Source organism: Triplophysa dalaica, chromosome 11 (assembly GCF_015846415.1).
Source record: "Triplophysa dalaica isolate WHDGS20190420 chromosome 11, ASM1584641v1, whole genome shotgun sequence".
Lineage (NCBI taxonomy): Eukaryota > Metazoa > Chordata > Actinopteri > Cypriniformes > Nemacheilidae > Triplophysa > Triplophysa dalaica.
Genome location: NC_079552.1, coordinates 1,157,720 through 1,174,704, shown reverse-complemented (window position 1 = coordinate 1,174,704; position 16,985 = coordinate 1,157,720). Strand labels below are relative to the sequence as shown.

Genomic DNA, 16,985 nt, shown 5'->3' with positions numbered 1-16,985 from the left:
CGAGTGATTCATTGAGCAAAAAATAATAAAATTATGAGTAAAAAGATCATTATCTGACATGACATTCACTATGATCAAGCGACCCCACCCCAAACCCCTTTGACGCATTGAATATATCCTTTATTTCTCAATATTTGCTATTCCACTGGGAATATACAAAATAAATCTCCACGCAAGATAAAACCCAGAGAATCTTCTGTGGATCAGATCTGATATTGTTAAACACATTTTGCAAGAATCGTCTCTGATATACAACACATTGGACATTAGAGGTCACAAACTATGGCATTTATTTCAAAGGCTTTTCTGCTTACATTTGTACAATAAATTACACACCGTCCATCATCTGACGAGCCTAATAAATATGATATAACTTTCCGTCAAGCTTTGTCTTTGTCACTCACTCTCTCTCTCTCTCTCTGCATCTCGTTTACAAACCCTCTTTGAATATTTTTGAAAAGATCCATAAAACTTTACAGTCCATGTACAGATCGGAAAATAACACATTTAAAAAAAGAAAGGGCCTAGTACGAGCACAGTTCAACGGAAGTACACAGACAAGGATGAAACGAAAATATGAAAAACGTGAAACCAAAATTAATCCTACAGAAGCAAAACAAAACCCAAAGAAAAAGAATGGACATGCCTTTACTTATCGGATGTACACAGACCCGACGGTTAAAACTGTACAGAAACATCAATGGCATTATTAACAGTGCAAGATATTAAATACCTTGACTCAAAACACAACTCCTCAATATACAAATGTATAACAAAGGCATACAATTACATACAAGTGCCAAAGAGTACAGACCTTCAGGTTATCATACATCAGTGAGTCTATACAAACTCAAGAGATGCGTCAGCAATGTACATTAAACCTTTCTTTTAAAATGCACACGTTTTCATCATCGAGAGCGTAGAACAAAACCACAATGATCTGGAGATGAGAGCTTTGAAATTTTCGATGGAAATGAAAGTGTTCCGTAAAGAGCAACGAGATGCTTTAACAGAAAGCATCACACCATCCTCTCTTCACATATCAGTCATGATAATAAACATTCCAGCTGACCGTAAAATCATATTGACGAGAAATATATGATGATTTTCCTTGGTTTTCTTAGCTTTTCTTGGTTGTATCTGACAATCAATGGCAAGTTCGCCCAGGTGATATTTAAAGGAATAGTTCACCCACATATTAAAATGGTCACACAACCGGACAAGTCAAGCCCTAAATAGGCATCATATAGGTGTTTATTCCAAATCTTCAGCTCTAAAAGAGGAACAGATGTGATCTGGGTGAACTCTTCCAGTAAAACCTCCCTTAACATGTACATGTAGAAAGCACCGGAGCGGACTGTATATCCACAGCGGCAGAGAAGTGCTTTATTAATGGCATTTCAAAAGAAGAAGGGATGAAGGAAGAAAAGGAAGACACACAAACGCCAGCACAGAACAGATTCATACAGTCTCTGTCATTGCACTTCTGAATACTGCCACATTATTCCTCACACCCCCACCCACAGGGTCTGGATATAGTTCAGTAGTAAAATACATTTAGAATCCTGGCTGCCAGAAATCCTCATCCATTCTCCAATTGTCAACAATCGGAGTACATTTGAACGCCCGAGACGTTCCAACTCTTCTTATTTCTACAGACATCCGCACTTTCACTCGATAGCCCTTGGCAAGGATTCATTCAGCCAATCATGCGCCGCGTTCAGCTGCTTGTCGCCCCCGAAAAAAATACATTTTAAGAACGTGGGGGTGCAGATGTTTTTCCATGACATTCTGAAATCATTGCTTAAAATAAACACGTTGTGAGTTTTGAGAATGAGCGTCACCCCAAATAGAAAGAAGAGCGAATTTTTGCATAAAGAAAATGAAGCTTTGACTTTGAAAACGACTATTTTGCTCGATGGGATTATTTTCATTAGGCACATTTTCTCATCATTTCTTCAGGTGATCTTCATTACTGTATTACAGTATTTTGTTTTTAAAAAGTATTACAAGACTTGGTTTCATTTGGATAAGTATATAAAATACAATGTATAAATACTTTGTGTCGTGATTAAGTCATTCATTTTCTTTAAGCAAAACGTAAGTCGTTTGACTTTGGGCTGAAATATGTTCTTCACAGGTTTGGTCAGATTCAGAATGAGGACATCCTGAAGTACAGAAAAAAACACGTGTTGTGTGTTCCAGAAGTGTAATGAAACATCAAGCCGGCGTCCCCACTCGAGTGCCCTACTGAGTGCACATTAAGGCATTGACCTCACGACCTCCAGGCTTGATTTTCCTTCTTCTTCCGCCCATCTGTAGGGGGCGCCGGCGGCTCCAGGTGAAGACGGGTGTGTGACAGGTAACATTGCAGAAACACACGTGTATTAAAGCGCTCCATCACTGTAGTAAAAGCCATATTCAAAGACAGGAGAGAATATTAATGCTCATGAACAAACACACAAATAGTCTTCGCGGCCTATTGTCGAACCCGACCCACCCAACCTCTCGGAAAAAAAGTGCACTTGAGTGCAAATAGCTTGCCAAGAAAACAGTTGTCGCTATAAAATAGTGCTTGTTGTGGTCATCTGGTGGCTATGGTTTCCGTACCCCGCTTTTGTGTCCGTCGGGCCGGAGCCGGGCCGGGTGCTGGTTAAGTGCTCTGTGCTGCTCGGTGCCGTCCCATTCCTGTCACCTGCACTCCACGGATAGCCCAGAGTTTTGCGAAGCACCCGAAACGGTCGGGTTGGCCAGCGTAAGCATGACGGCTGCCGTGAGTGAGCTGGACGACGGTGAAGAGGAGGAGGACGATCCCGCCGTGGCACCTACAGAAGAGAGTCAGAGGTTAGTGAAGAACCAAGGGCGAGTTTACCAGAGGCGTCTCTATTCAAGAACTCACTCTCTCTCTCTTTCTTCTTCATGCGCTTTCGTCTCCGGTCGATGGACGCCACCTCAGATTTCAGCAGGAGGTAATGATTCCTGATGTCCTGCAGTTTCTCCTGAAGGAATGTTATCCGCTCAGGACTGCTCAGCTTTTCCAAGTCCGCTTTTAAGTAAAAGATTCAACGTCAGAAATGAATAAATGCAAACAAATTCAAGCGTCAACGCTCGCAACACTCACACATCTGGAGACTCCATTTGCTCCTGCCGTGTTGATCTCTGGTGTGGGGATGTTCGTGGTCCACGTGTTTGTGGTATCTGTGGCCTGATGGCGTCGTTCGGCCGGAGCACCTGGGCGAGCTAGCCAGCTTCAGATCGCTGTTGCTCTTGGATGAGGGTGATTTGGCAGTGCTCTCGCTGATAGACTGATCCTCACTGTCACTGCTGTGAGCTGCACAGAGAGAGAGAGAGAGAGAGAGAGAAAGAGAGAGAGAGAGTGAGCAAGAGACCTGATGTTTACAATATATGTTCATAACATTATATTCCTTTATTCTATTTATTATTCTCTTATTCTTTTTCTCTTTTTTTTACACTTTATTATATCTTTCTCTTGGTTTGTTTACATATTTAATTATTTGTACGCAGCCCAGCTGCAAATGCTTTGACAATACGAATGTACACTTGCCAATAAGCACAACTTATGGTGGGAGATAGAGGGAGAGACAGAGAGGGAGGGAGAGAGAGACAAAGAGAGGGAGAGACAGGGAGAGATAGAGGGAGAGAGAGAGAGAGAGAGAGAGACAGAGAGGGAGGGAGAGAGAGACAAAGACAGGGAGAGACAGAGAGAGAGAGAGAGAGAGAGAGAGAGAGAGAGAGAGAGAGGGAGAGAGACAGAGAGGGAGGGAGAGACAGACAAAGAGAGGGAGGGAGAGAGACAGACAAAGACAGGGAGAGAGAGATAGAGAGAGAGAGAGAGAGAGAGAGATAGAGGGAGGGAGAAAGACAGAGAGAGAGACAGAGGAAGAGACGGAGAGACAGAGGAAGAGACTGAGAGACAGAGGAAGAGACGGAGAGATAGAGGGAGAGACAGAGAGAGACAGAGGAAGAGACGGACAGACAGAGGGAGAGAGAGAGAGAGAGAGAGAGAGAGATAGAGGGAGGGAGGGAGAAAGACAGAGAGAGAGACAGAGGAAGAGACGGAGAGACAGGGGAAGAGACTGAGAGACAGAGGAAGAGACGGAGAGACAGGGGAAGAGACTGAGAGACAGAGGAAGAGACGGAGAGACAGAGGAAGAGACGGAGAGACAGAGGAAGAGACGGAGAGACAGAGGAAGAGACGGAGAGACTGAGGAAGAGACGGAGAGAGACAGAGGAAGAGACGGAGAGACTGAGGAAGAGACGGAGAGAGACAGAGGAAGAGACGGACAGACAGAGGGAGAGAGAGAGACATGGTTTCTTTCTACAACAGAACTCAACCCAATCTGTTGTTTACATGTGATTTGTGTTGTTTTGATTATCCAGCACTTGTCTTTAGTTAAAAAGTAACACTAACTGGCTTTCTGAAATATGTTACAATTCACAATATTTATTTACAATTCATCTGCTCATGAACACTAAAGTCAGAGCTAGTAGATATTTGATGTTTGTTCATATTTGGGCCAAACTGCACAAAGTGTTTGTGATTGAACCGTAATGAGATGATTAATGGAGACGTGACAGATGACTGGAGATCAGACGGCACAGAGCACACAAACATCATCACACTTCATCGTGAAGTGAATCGATTAAGAATGACTCAACTCATTTAGCAGCTGAATGATTCAACACAGATTGTGACTCAAGAAAAAGATCCTCAATCAAGCACACAAACTCTTCCAGCAGACGTTTGTTCTCTTACCTGTTTTGCGGTTCTTCTTGGGATGTAAGTTCAGGCTCTTTTGACTCCGCTTGTGTTTCTTTGAAGCTCCGCCCCCTTGAGAATCCCTGTGACGCTTCTGAGCAGACGACGCTGTGACAAAAAACAGAAATAAATCATTCAAGGTCATTCTGAATGTTCACTACACATAACATTGTTTTAAAATATACTTTGACCATCTAATAATTTCACATTTAATCTTCAAACGAATGTAGAAACCACAGATTTCTTTAACAGCATCATTTTATGAATGAAAGCCAATATTCTGATATTAGTACTGTTACTGATGTCTCTATTAAATTTATTTTAACATTAATTATAGCCATTCAAAAGTATAATTGAGAGCTATCATGTCTAACAGGTAGGACATAGAAGTTCTCAAACACAAATACAGTCTTTAATGCTAAATTGTAAATTAAATACAGAATGTAATGAAATCAGGTTTGAAACATGTATGTTGAGTTTTAAAGGAATCAAACACAGTCTACAGAGGACGATTGAAACGCAGTAGATCTTCACTACATTAAAGGTCTTCTCTTTGATGATCTGTGACTTAAAAAGTCAACATCATGTTGCCATCTAGTCTTTCAAACACAAGTCTTAACATCAACTACAATGTCTTCAAATTCTCTTTGAGATGGTGTTGCATTTACCTTTGGCTTTCGGATCGCTCTCCTGCAGACTGCTGTGACTCAGACTCACACTACAGTTGCTGTTACTGTTGCAGGACAGATTGCCATCAAAAGCTTTGGAGGGAGAACCTGCCTCCCCCTCATCTTGATGCATCTCCTGGATCTCTCCAGCCAAACTCTCCACCTCCACCGTGCTGCTGTCCGACTCGCTGCGTCCCCCCGTCCTCTCCTCAACCAGTGGTCCCGGCGGCAGAGAAACCGTCTGAGGGCTGGCAGGCGGCGAGGACGGCCGGACCTCAGCCAGGACCTCCGGGGGACCCTCGCCTACAGCCGGAGACTCGGGTGTGGTGGGCGGCGTGTTGAGCACAGAGTTGGTGCCGCTACCGGGATTCTCCCCTGGGATCGTCTCCTGCTGTTCCTCACCGTTCTCCTCGTCCCTCGCGGGCTCCGTGCACGGCTCGTCCGGGGCGGTCACCGCAGGGGGAGGAGAGTTAGCCGCCTCGGTGTCAGAGTCCGAAAACAGATCCTTCAGAGTCTTCTTGGGCCACTGGACCTGAATACTGGACCAAACGTCCTTCTGGCCTTTGGTCCGACAGCTGGACGCCCTCTCCTCTGTCCCAGCCAACATTTTGCCTCTTTTCTCTGGGACGTCCCAGAATCCTGAACACCCGGCTTTATTCTTCTCCTTGAGGCCGTTGTACTTCTTGGACGAGGAGGATTTGGTTTTGGAATGTCCTCTGGACTCTTCTTTGGCCCGAGCGTCAGTCGAAGGATCGGCTTCGTCTTCGGAGCTGCTACAAGTCTGAGGACCTCCATCTTCTCCGGCTCCTCGCTCTTCCAGTTTTTTGGGCGAACTGCCGGGTAGCCAGTCTCCCGCCCTGGATCCTCTGCTCTTGCCTTTCGTTTGGCTTTTCAAGGTGCGCTCTCCTAGAGCTTCTGCTTTTTTCTTTTTGGTCACCTCAGCCTCAAACTGAGCCTTCCTCTTGGCTGGTTCCGGGCAGTCGCGGGCACTCAGTTCATGGGTGTTGTCCACACCTGCCGGCGTTTTAAATCCCTCCGACGGACCGCCGCTCTTCCACTGCTGTGGTGCACGCGGCTGATCCAGACGAACTCCTTTCCGAAGGCTTGATCTTCCACCGCGTTCCTCTTCATCGTGATCGGCTTCACCATCCTCTTCTCGTTCACTGTCGTCTGTTGAGCTCTCAGACGCTACATTAAACAAAGACCAACAAACATTAATTCTGCTGCAGCGCTAGACTACATCCCAACACACCTGATGAGCATAAAACATAATAATGATGATGTAATGTGAATGTTGATGTACCCGGGAGTCCGTTGAGGATGGACGTGATCTCTGTTGTCTTGTCAGGCGTCTGCTGGTTTTCATTATCCTCACACTCACTGCCAGTGTTTGCTTTGGACAATCGCCCGACACGATTCTTTGATGGAGGAAGATCATCTCTGTCTGTCAGTCTCTCTATTCGCTCTCGCTCCGATTTATTCTGTCATGATGAAGAAACATCTACTTTTAAAATCAGCTTTCACACAAACCTCTAAATGCGAGTTTACATAAAGAATACACATGTGCTGAAGTGACAGAACAAATCTAAAGGTGAGAATAAGTGCCTGATGATGTCAGAGCGTACCTTTATTTTTTTGCGATGTTTTATTTTAGAGACGTTCTTAGTAGCTGGTCTGATAATCTTGTCGGCTCGGATCCATTCATCGTATCTGTTACATGAGATAAAAAGACCATTCAACACTTCACAACATCATTCCAAATCAAACAATTCTGATCTTGACTGTCATTGCCATATATCTCAAAAATATACTTTTTTACAGTAAATATACAATAACAATATAAATGTATGTAAATATTGTTCATTAGAATTGTTTTAGGCTGACGTTGTCTTGAATTTAATTTCTTATTTCTTTTCTATTTCATGGTGAATTATGACCTGGACATTTCCGTGACAGATATAAAACTTCAAGGAGTGATTTCATCATGTTTAGCATCATCTCATCTGCTTTGATGCAGAATCTACAAGAATCACAAAAATTGAAACCTTAAAACAACATTTTTCTGGAAAAAAGATGTAGAAAAATCACTTGCAACATTGAAGGGGATACTTCACCAAAAATGAAAATCCTGTCATCATTTACTCACCCTGGAGTTGTTCCAAATGTTTATAAATGTCTTTGTTCTGATGAACACAGAGAAAGATATTTGGAAGAATGCGTATAACTAAACAGATCTCAACACACATTGACTCCCATTGACTCCATCATTTCTTTTAGTTCTGTTGAACACAATAGAAGATATTTTGAAGAATGTAGGACAGCAAACAGTTCTGGGACACCTTTGACTACCATTCTATTTTTCCTACTATGGGAGTCAATGGGTGTTGAGATCTGTTTGGTTATGCGCATTCTTCCGAATATCTTTCTCTGTGTTCATCAGAACAAAGACATTTAAACACATTTGAAAAGACTCGAAGGCGAGTAAATGATGACACAATTTTCCTTATTTGGTGAAGTGTCCCTTCAATCTTATTTGGAATAAATTGCATAGAAGAGTACGACAGACACGTTGGGACAACTTCTCACATCGATCCAGACTCACTTCACAACTTCCACAACAATCCAACCAAGCAACACAGATTTCCATTAAACCTCCACCCATCACACAGAACGCCACAAAATACAATCTCAACGCAAATCCTCCCGACACAAATCCAGCGTCGCCATTTCATTCACTTCCGATATGAATCCTCCAGTGTCAGAACTCCTTATTATCGGCAAAACTCACTAACAAAATAATGCCTGTATACGGTCAAGTGTGATGGAAATCATTCCTTTCTTCACGTAATAAAACAAACAAACACCTGACTCTCTGTCAACCACAAGACAACCCGTTCACCTCTTTAAAGAAGCCTGCGCTTGAACGTGAAACGAACACAAGGATATGAAGCTGTACGAGTGGATTATCACATGGCGTGATGATGATCATTTTCTTCATGTCAATGAATGAATTCTAGTATGGTGGCATGAATTCACACGTCCCTAAACTATAGTTGACTCTAGACATCCGTCCGAGAGCGTCCAGAACAAACCACGGCACACGAGAGAAGCGACAGCTTTTGTTATACGTGATGTCATATGACTTCCCAGGGTCCTGCCTTACCTGATGTTCCAGCCACAGTAGTGCACCAGGTAGAGCACCTGTCCCCCCTCCAGGTCTGCATCTTTCACAGTGGCATCGTACGTCTTCAGATTTCGGCCTCGCCCATATCTCACCTGCACCTTCATCCCAGGAGGATAACACTCAAATTCTTCCCCTTCCTCCCATTCCTGACTGCTGACATCCCTGCAAGAAAGACAATTCAGTTCTTCCTGTGTCCTGACCCTAGACTTTATAACTGCCCCAAAAAACCCTGCGAAGCTCATTATCCTCGTCTTTCCCTGTCAGAGCGTTCTAACAATCCTCCTGGTGGGACGAGGAAGACATTACGGGCTCATCAGCCGACTGTCTAAATCTAAACTTGATGTCAATTATTTTGAAACCGCCGCCAGATTCTGCTTCGGGGAATAATTGACATAAAACTGAAAACCTTGTCATGGTTATCTCATCATCACATCCTCCCAAACCCATCTTTAAATCTTTCTTCAGAGAAAAACAGAATCTTCACTGATCGTAAAGAGTTATTCTTATGACATGTTTAGCTTTCTGAATCACATTTGGTTTTTCCCTTGAAGTCGTCTTATGGGTTTGGAAGGAAAATGATGGCGTTTAACTAAGACAATTTTCAATATTCATGTCTAGCTTAACTAACCTTTTAAAGTCCCAGTGAAATTAAAAATGATGATGCCCATTTTTCATGAAATATTGAAGCGTTTATTGTAAATAGTTTATTAATGTGGGTCATTTTCTTTTTAAAGTGTGTGTGCCCTCATAATCAGTTATAATCTGAAAATGCACTTCTAAAATGATGCATGTTAGTATAGGTCGACCGATTATTGATGGATTTTTTAGATTATCGGCATCGGTCATTTTAAAAACCGATATGCCGATAAAGTAATTTAATTTTGAAATGCGCTATTTGGCTCTGATGCAGCTTAGGATTTAGTGAGAGCCGTCAGATAACGTCTGTTCCCACAGTAATGCCCGCCCACCGCCCATCTGATTTGTTGGGAGTCAGGAGTCCGGCCAATCAACGCGGGAGGCTGAAGGCACTGGAAGTATTGGATTTACTCGCACTGAAAGCATTTGCCCTCAGATCGAGCTGCTTCAGTGATCGCGTATCAGTAATACAAACCATTTAAAGCATCATGTACTCGCGTGCTCTAAAAAGACGATCTTAAGTCAGTGCACACGGGACACAGCCGCCACTCAAACTGCTCGCAACAAGCGTCAGATTGAGTTTCGCGATTTATTATGCATAAATGTTCAAACACACGTTATAATGCCCGTATTGGCGCGTATACACGTAAGCCCAGTCGTTTGTCTTCAGATCTGTGTAATACGTGTTTTTCCTTTATGTCTTAACGCGCCGCCACCTTTTTTTTATTACTGCGGAGAAAGACTTACGTTCTCCAGTCATTTTGGTCATACAAACAAGACTAATACATGATTTGAAACTGTGATTGGTCTGCTTTTATTTTTTTGTACTCATTATCTACAGATGTTTTGCTTTTGTAAAACAATGACAATATACAGGCTGTGCTTTCAGCTGGCTTTCTGAAACGCGTCATTAAAACCGATTTAAAACTCTGCGAGTACTCATCATAGAAACGTAAAGCATATTTCTAAAGAAAGCTTGAAGTGTCTACTTTTAAATGATCCAATTAATATTCATATTTTTTTCGGATTATATACTATGTTTGAAGGTAAAGACAGGTGCAGTTTCTCCCGCATCAGCTTGTTATGTGATCACATCCTTGCGTAGAGCACAAGCCCCAGACAATGGCACAACAAAACAGCAATAATCTTCGTTAAATATGTTGATTGAACTATTGTTTGTTTATTTTCGTTTAGCATGTAGTTACTATAGTAAACGTGTAGTAATCATGTTTTTTGGGCAAAGTTTTTGTCAGAGCTCTTGATATTCTTAATTTTGAACATATTTTTATTTTTTACACCTGACTTATATATATCGGTTAAAAATATTGTGTATATGTCTCCTTGACCTGTAATAATCGATATCGGCCCTGAAAACCGCATACATGTTAGACGGCTTGGGCGGAGCCTCCGTTAACTCCTCCCCTTCAATGTCAGTCTGCTGCCTGTTCCATTTCAAAATGCAATGGCTGTTTTCACACATCCAATCAGATCGCAGAGAAAGACGAAAGCCACGCCCACTATTCTTCTCTTTGGAAATTCCATTTCACTTGGAAATGCGTCAAAACATGGAAGTAAAAACAATCGCATCTTCCGGTTCACGGGGACTTTAAAAGTGTGTGAAGGTTGATAGTTCAGCAGGATCACATTAGCAGGTCGGGGCAGGTCACACAAACACACACACACACTAAACTTAACTACACTTCATCTCTCATCTCGTCTGGTTAGTGAGCAGCAGATTTATCTCTAGACTAGTGCAGATACAGTGAGCTGAGGTGAGGTTAGGCAGGACCCTGGTTCACTTCTGAGCAATTTCTACATGAGCAATAAGCGAAGATGCAAAGCAGCTTAACAAAACAAACAAAAATATAAGTGAAAGAATTATGTCAAAACATTAGCGAGCAAACTAAAGGCACTTGTGGTAATTTACTGAACACCTTTTCAGCGCAGATAGATAATGCATCTGTTTCCTGCACCAGGAGTACTGGGATGGCAAATGAGGTCATCGCATGTCGTGCATTTACTCTGATTGTATTATCTGACAGTGTCCAGTCGTCCACGTCGCATTTAATTCAGACTGCAAACTCACATCTCAAATAAAACATCATTTCTTTTGTGCCAAAACCGTAGCGTGAATAATAAACGTGGGAATATCGGAGTACAGCGTTCGGCCGCTTCAGCAAATGAGTGACATCGTCCACAGATCATCTCACGAACAAAGCCAGAGAAGAACAAAAGACACTTCAGGAAAGATTTCTGGAAGCAGAGCACTCAAGTGCCAGAACACAACTCTGAACAACTACACAACTTACATCACACCTGATTATAAAACACAGAACTGAAAGAGAGAGAGAGAGAGAGAGAGAGAGAGAGACAGAAACACCACAAGCTTCGGTCAACATGCAGTCTCAGAGTTCACACATGCACTGAATCAACTCACAGACTGAATCTGAACTCAATCAGCAGGTTTACACACAAAATAAAGTGACTTTATTCTGCAGTCATGTGTGTTAAGGGCAATTTATGGTCGTGCATAGGACCTACACTACACTTGTGCGTCAGTGTCCGCGTCGACAGGCAATGACCACTAGGCGTCAGTGTTCAGCCGCGTGTTGCTTGTGTAACCGAGACAAGAGCCGAAGAAGAAGCAGTTTGTTGTGCGAGCTATGAGAAGCATTAGCAGTGATAGTAGCAAGTAAACAATCACTTTTCAGTCCTCACAAGTATTTGCAGAGAATTTTTGTGATTTCTGCAGCTAAAAATGCTTAATTTTGCAGCGGCTTTATTTAAAATTTGCGAAGGGGTTTTACCGAAGAGTTAAAAATACTAACGTAACTTGAAATGGCAAATAGGGGTTTTTCTTTAAAACTACCACATCAGAAAACATTATTTATGCATTTCCTGTGATTACAAGGCATGCACCAGATTTGAAAACCTTGGCCGCAGTGCTCTTAGTCAGACTCATTGAAAGAGAGAGTTGCGTCAACATCGTTGACTCCAATGGAACGGTTCATGGAGGCTCTCAAATAGCCACTAACCTGCAACTTTTAGCCAAACAAGCGTAACGGCTAATGCTAACAGTGGAACGAAGGAAAGGAGACCAGAGGCTAGTTTTTTTTTAAATAGATGGCAATGGATGTTGTTGGTTAACTGTAAGTGTTACCGACCCTTCTGTTTCTTTTCTGTAGTATCTCGCTCGACTTTTGGAACAGGTTTTGACGGAATGTGTGATGTGATGACATCACGTGGTGCGTGTTTTGGCCAAAATAACGTTTTTTTGATTATTTGTTAAATTCTGCCATCGCAAAATCCTGGAGGGATTAACTTTTCTTGCCGTCTGAGATGTTAAATACAGAAGAACAAATCATTTACTTAGATAATTCCTCCGTAAATGCGTTTGCCCTTAGGTAGGGGTTCAAACAGACCAATCACAGCTCTTGCGGTCCGTGTTGAGATCACGCGTTGCTACATTTTTGGAGAGGTGCATGCCAGGATACGCACAGCCAACCACGTAGCCATGGCGTAGGTCCTACGTATGACCATAAATCGCCCTTTATACCTGAGCTGAGGGTTTGCAGTCTGAATTAAATGTGAGAACACAACAGAAACTGCACTGAAAAGTAATACAAAACATAATAAACAGACTTTCTACTTGTTTTAACTGAATAAACACAATAATATAAACATCAAAAAATATACGAAACAAACATATAAAACAAACTGAGCACTAGCTGGATGTTTATAAGACAATGTGCAGTTACATACACGTGACCCTGGACCACAAAACCAGTCATAATGGTCAATCGACATCATATGAAAGTGAAATAAATAAGCTTTTTATTAATGCATGTTTTGTGAGGATAGGACAATAATAATAAATTACTGTGATTATGATGATTTATCGTCTGTTTTAGGGCTTTGTATTTTAATTCTCATCACTTTTTGACTCGTCTTTGAAACGACCATATTGTTATGAATGTAAGAATATGTTTTATTTTCTCTTAAAAAATGGGGTCATCATATATTTAAGATCTAGGCTTTCACATGTCAATAATACAGCCGCCGAATATGTGTAAAACAAGTTTGATCAGGAGTGAATTGAAGCTCACAGTCGTAGAAAAGCTTCTAGTCTGTTTTTTTCACTTGAAACTTAAAATTGTACTTCTATGTTAATGAAATTTTGGGGTGCTGGTTTTCACATTGAGATTAACCTAAATAATATGAAATTGTACTACAGGTTTTTATGGTACATGCTTTCAAGTTTTTTTTTTAAGTGATTGTTGGTACATTTGACCAGTATTATCATACTTAAGTTACGATATATACACAAAAATATGCTAGATGCAGGCACTGCATCTCCCCCTTGTGTCTTCTATAGAGATGTGCAATACTTGCATAGATCTGAAACCATCATGATTAGACGATTATTTAATAATCGTGACAGCCCTAGTGAAGAGTGCTGTAGATCCGAAAGCAGAAAGTCTGAGTTTACATGGATACCAAACTTAAGAGGGTCATTCTCAAAGAGTGGCAGCAGCGAGTGACGTTTGTAGACGTGTTTCTGCCTATTTTTGTTAGCGATTTTCTGCATCCACTCACTTAAATAAAGTTTTGATAATATTTACGCTTGTAAATTTACAAAATGTCTTCATGGAACATGATCTTTACTTAATATCTTAATGATTTTTGGCATAAAAGAAAAAACAATAATTTTAACTCATAATATTTTTTTGGCTTTTGCCACAAACATTATCATGCTACTTAAGACCGGTTTTGTGCTCCAGGGTCACATATTAAAAAAAGAGTTCTGCCGAAAACATCAGCCTACACAGATTTTTGTGTCAATCGGTAACACTTTACAATAAGGTGCTTTTAGTTAACATTAGTAAATGCGTCAGCTAACAATAAACAATTGAGTTTTTCAGCATTTATTAATCCATGTTAATGTTAGTTCATGGTGCATTAACTGTGTTAACAGACACAACGTTTGATTTTAATAATGTACAGTAAATGCTGAAATTAACATTAATTAATATGAATAAATGCTGTATTAGTGTTGTTCATTGTTAGATCATGTTAGCTAATGCATTTACTGATTGTTAACAAATAGTACCTTATTCTAAAGAGTTACCTGTCAACCATTTTCATTGGCGAACCAGAAACTTCCTCTAAAACCTTTTGTTTCATTTCATTTCTTGAGATTTAAAGCTGCCATCAGTAACTTTTTAGATCCAAAAAACAAAGCAATAGGGATGTAACGATTCGCTGTGATTCACGATGCGATTTTAGTCGTGTTTCTTTTCTACAGAATGAGTTTTAATTGCCAATTAAAAATGAACAATTGTCCTTTAATTATTTCTCTAACACTGCAATATAAATATATTTTACGTGAAATAACAAAACTAAATAGCCGTTTTAAAACAAATTCCAAATCAAATAAAAAGCGAATAATACAAAAATCTCTAAACAAACTAACCAAGACGTGGTCTGTGCTTTTCCTATCTTAAAAATATCAGCGTCTCCACGTTTACCAAGGTAGCCCAAAAACAGCGCCCCTTGCAGTTCAAAACATGTAGTGCAATTCGTTTAACACCTCAACCGACTTGAATCATCACATATTATTATCGATTTTCGACCGGCTCTGTGAATCGTAACATCCCTATTAAGCAAACAGTAGGCTCACAACAGTGATTTATTAATGTAGGGTGTCGTTAGGGGTGGGCGATCTAGAAAAAAAAATCATATCACGATTTTTTCCAGATAGATCACGATTCACGATTTTATCGCGGTTCTTCTTCAAGTTGGTTTTAAGACTATTTTGCAAATTAAAGGGGCTTCAATACAGCCAAACTAAGTCCCCATATAAAAATATACTCTTTACCATTTATATTTTGAAGAATATTTTAATCAAGTTAATATTTAATGCAAGTGCAAGACCATAAATCAGCTGTTAGCAAAAAACTTTACATTTTGAATTTTGTTTTTCATCTTGTTGTGGCACTCGGAGTAAAGCTGTGGAATGCACGTGGAGGATAAATATTTTTGGCTGGGTATTTCGTAACGTGGATCTACGACTTTGAGCAGTTTTTTAAAGCCCTCATTTTCCACAGTCTTTATGGGAATCATGTCTTTGGCCAGGTAAAATGCGACCGCGTCAGTGACATCTTTCCAGCGCTTGTTCATTCTGTCATACGGATACGGAGTTCCTTTCTCAAATGGTTCTTTCGCTAAAGTCGTTGTTTAAGCCTTTTAGTTTCCGTATGCTTGGTTGTACCTGATTTACTCGCGTGGGATCCCTTTATAATTTGACTGTCGCCATACTCTTTCAGTCCCTTTATTTTGAGGTGGTTAAAAAGGTTCGTTGTGTTGCCTTACGACGCTCGAATCTTATGATTGCCACATTTGCAAATAACTGTTGTTTGGGCCGTGTCAGTTGGGGAAAACCCAAACCATTTCAATATTACTGATGTAGAATTTTTTTAGGGACCAAGTCCTCCGTGTTTCCCTCCATCTTCACTAACCGCGTCACTTAATCTTACTGAATTCACAAGCAACGTATACGAGCTTGTTAACATGGCGCAATCTATCGCAAGTATGTGGACGAATTCTATAGAACAGCACTATATAGGACGATTTAACGATTTTCCCGAAAAAGTGGATCGTGCAGTCATTTTAATCGTTCGCGATCTAATATCGTCATATTGCACACCCCTAGGTGTCGTTACAGATTGCAGCTTTGAAACGATCTGATGGCAACAAGATCTGAAGAAAAAGTTCCTATTACCACAAGCACAAAGAGAGCCGTGCAGCTGAAACACCATGCCATGTATGAAATAAACATCTCATCTGTCCCTCAGTCCAACATCTCCTGTATGTCCTCATCACCTTCCTCTCCCAAATCCTTTCCATGGTTACACATGACGTCATGACTTCAATTTTGAAGTCACATCTGACCGTCTCTCGTGATAATCTCATTCAGACGCTTGAGCGTGTCAGAGAGAAAGAGCCACAAACACAGCCGTCCGGATCAGGTTCCACTTACCCAGGCAGATCTTTGTCATCGGATTCGTCGCAGGGTTCCTCCTTCAGGCCCTCGGCGACGAGACTGTCTGCTGTCGGGCCCTCTTCGTGAAGCTCTTCGTCATTCTCCTCTTCATCAGCAGCGTGATGATCATCATCTTCATTTACACGGTTGATGTCCACTTTCTCTTCACACGGCCCTGCGGCGTCTGTCTCCTCCTCCTTATGAAAAAAAAAAAGAGGTGGTCATCCTCACAGAAACCTCATGTAAACACACGATGAGATGATGTTTTATTACCTTGAGCACATGAGGAGTGTTGGAGGTCTCTGCTTCTTTCTTCAGTTCTTCTCCAGATGAGTGGGTGTTACTGGCGGCGGCGGTCTCCTCTGCCTTCGCATCGGTCTTCTCGCCCGTTTTATACGGCAGATCCATGCGGAATGTGATGCCAGTGGAGGCGCAGTAATCCTCAAATCCATACAGGTACCTGCGGAACATTTGACAGCGTAACAGACTGAATCCTCTCATCAACGGCAAACATGTTTCATCAGTGCTGGAGTAACTCATGAGACGTACTTTCTGTAGGCACATTTGACGTTGTATCCGGCAGCAGAGTTTAGCACGGGGATGCCCAGATTCTGATACACCTGCTTCCAGACAGATCCGCTCTCGATCTGAAACACACGGAGGAGCGAAAGCTGA

The 16,985-nt window shown here is 41.5% G+C and overlaps 1 protein-coding gene across 3 annotated transcripts in view; it reads right to left on the bottom strand.

Annotated features, from left to right (window-relative positions):
- Positions 1-273: 273 nt before the first annotated feature.
- arid4b (AT-rich interaction domain 4B) overlaps positions 274-16,985 on the bottom strand; it is a 48,555-nt gene continuing 31,843 nt past the window's right edge. The window contains exons 14-25 of one of the 3 annotated variants that reach the window (XR_008908154.1): positions 16,860-16,957; positions 16,584-16,770; positions 16,308-16,507; positions 8,612-8,794; positions 7,074-7,158; positions 6,752-6,929; positions 5,449-6,636; positions 4,778-4,888; positions 3,122-3,331; positions 2,900-3,046; positions 2,611-2,825; positions 274-2,403 (exon numbers count right to left, since the gene is read on the bottom strand). Coding sequence is in view for 2 of the 3 variants with exons in the window: in XM_056760026.1 (XP_056616004.1) it covers positions 2,692-2,825; positions 2,900-3,046; positions 3,122-3,331; positions 4,778-4,888; positions 5,449-6,636; positions 6,752-6,929; positions 7,074-7,158; positions 8,612-8,794; positions 16,308-16,507; positions 16,584-16,770; positions 16,860-16,957 (2,721 nt within the window). In the remaining variant the exon portion in view is untranslated. Of the gene's footprint in view, positions 2,826-2,899; positions 3,047-3,121; positions 3,332-4,777; positions 4,889-5,448; positions 6,637-6,751; positions 6,930-7,073; positions 7,159-8,611; positions 8,795-16,307; positions 16,508-16,583; positions 16,771-16,859; positions 16,958-16,985 lie in introns of all 3 variants that reach the window. The other 2 variants (XM_056760026.1, XM_056760027.1) reach the window with 2 other exon arrangements.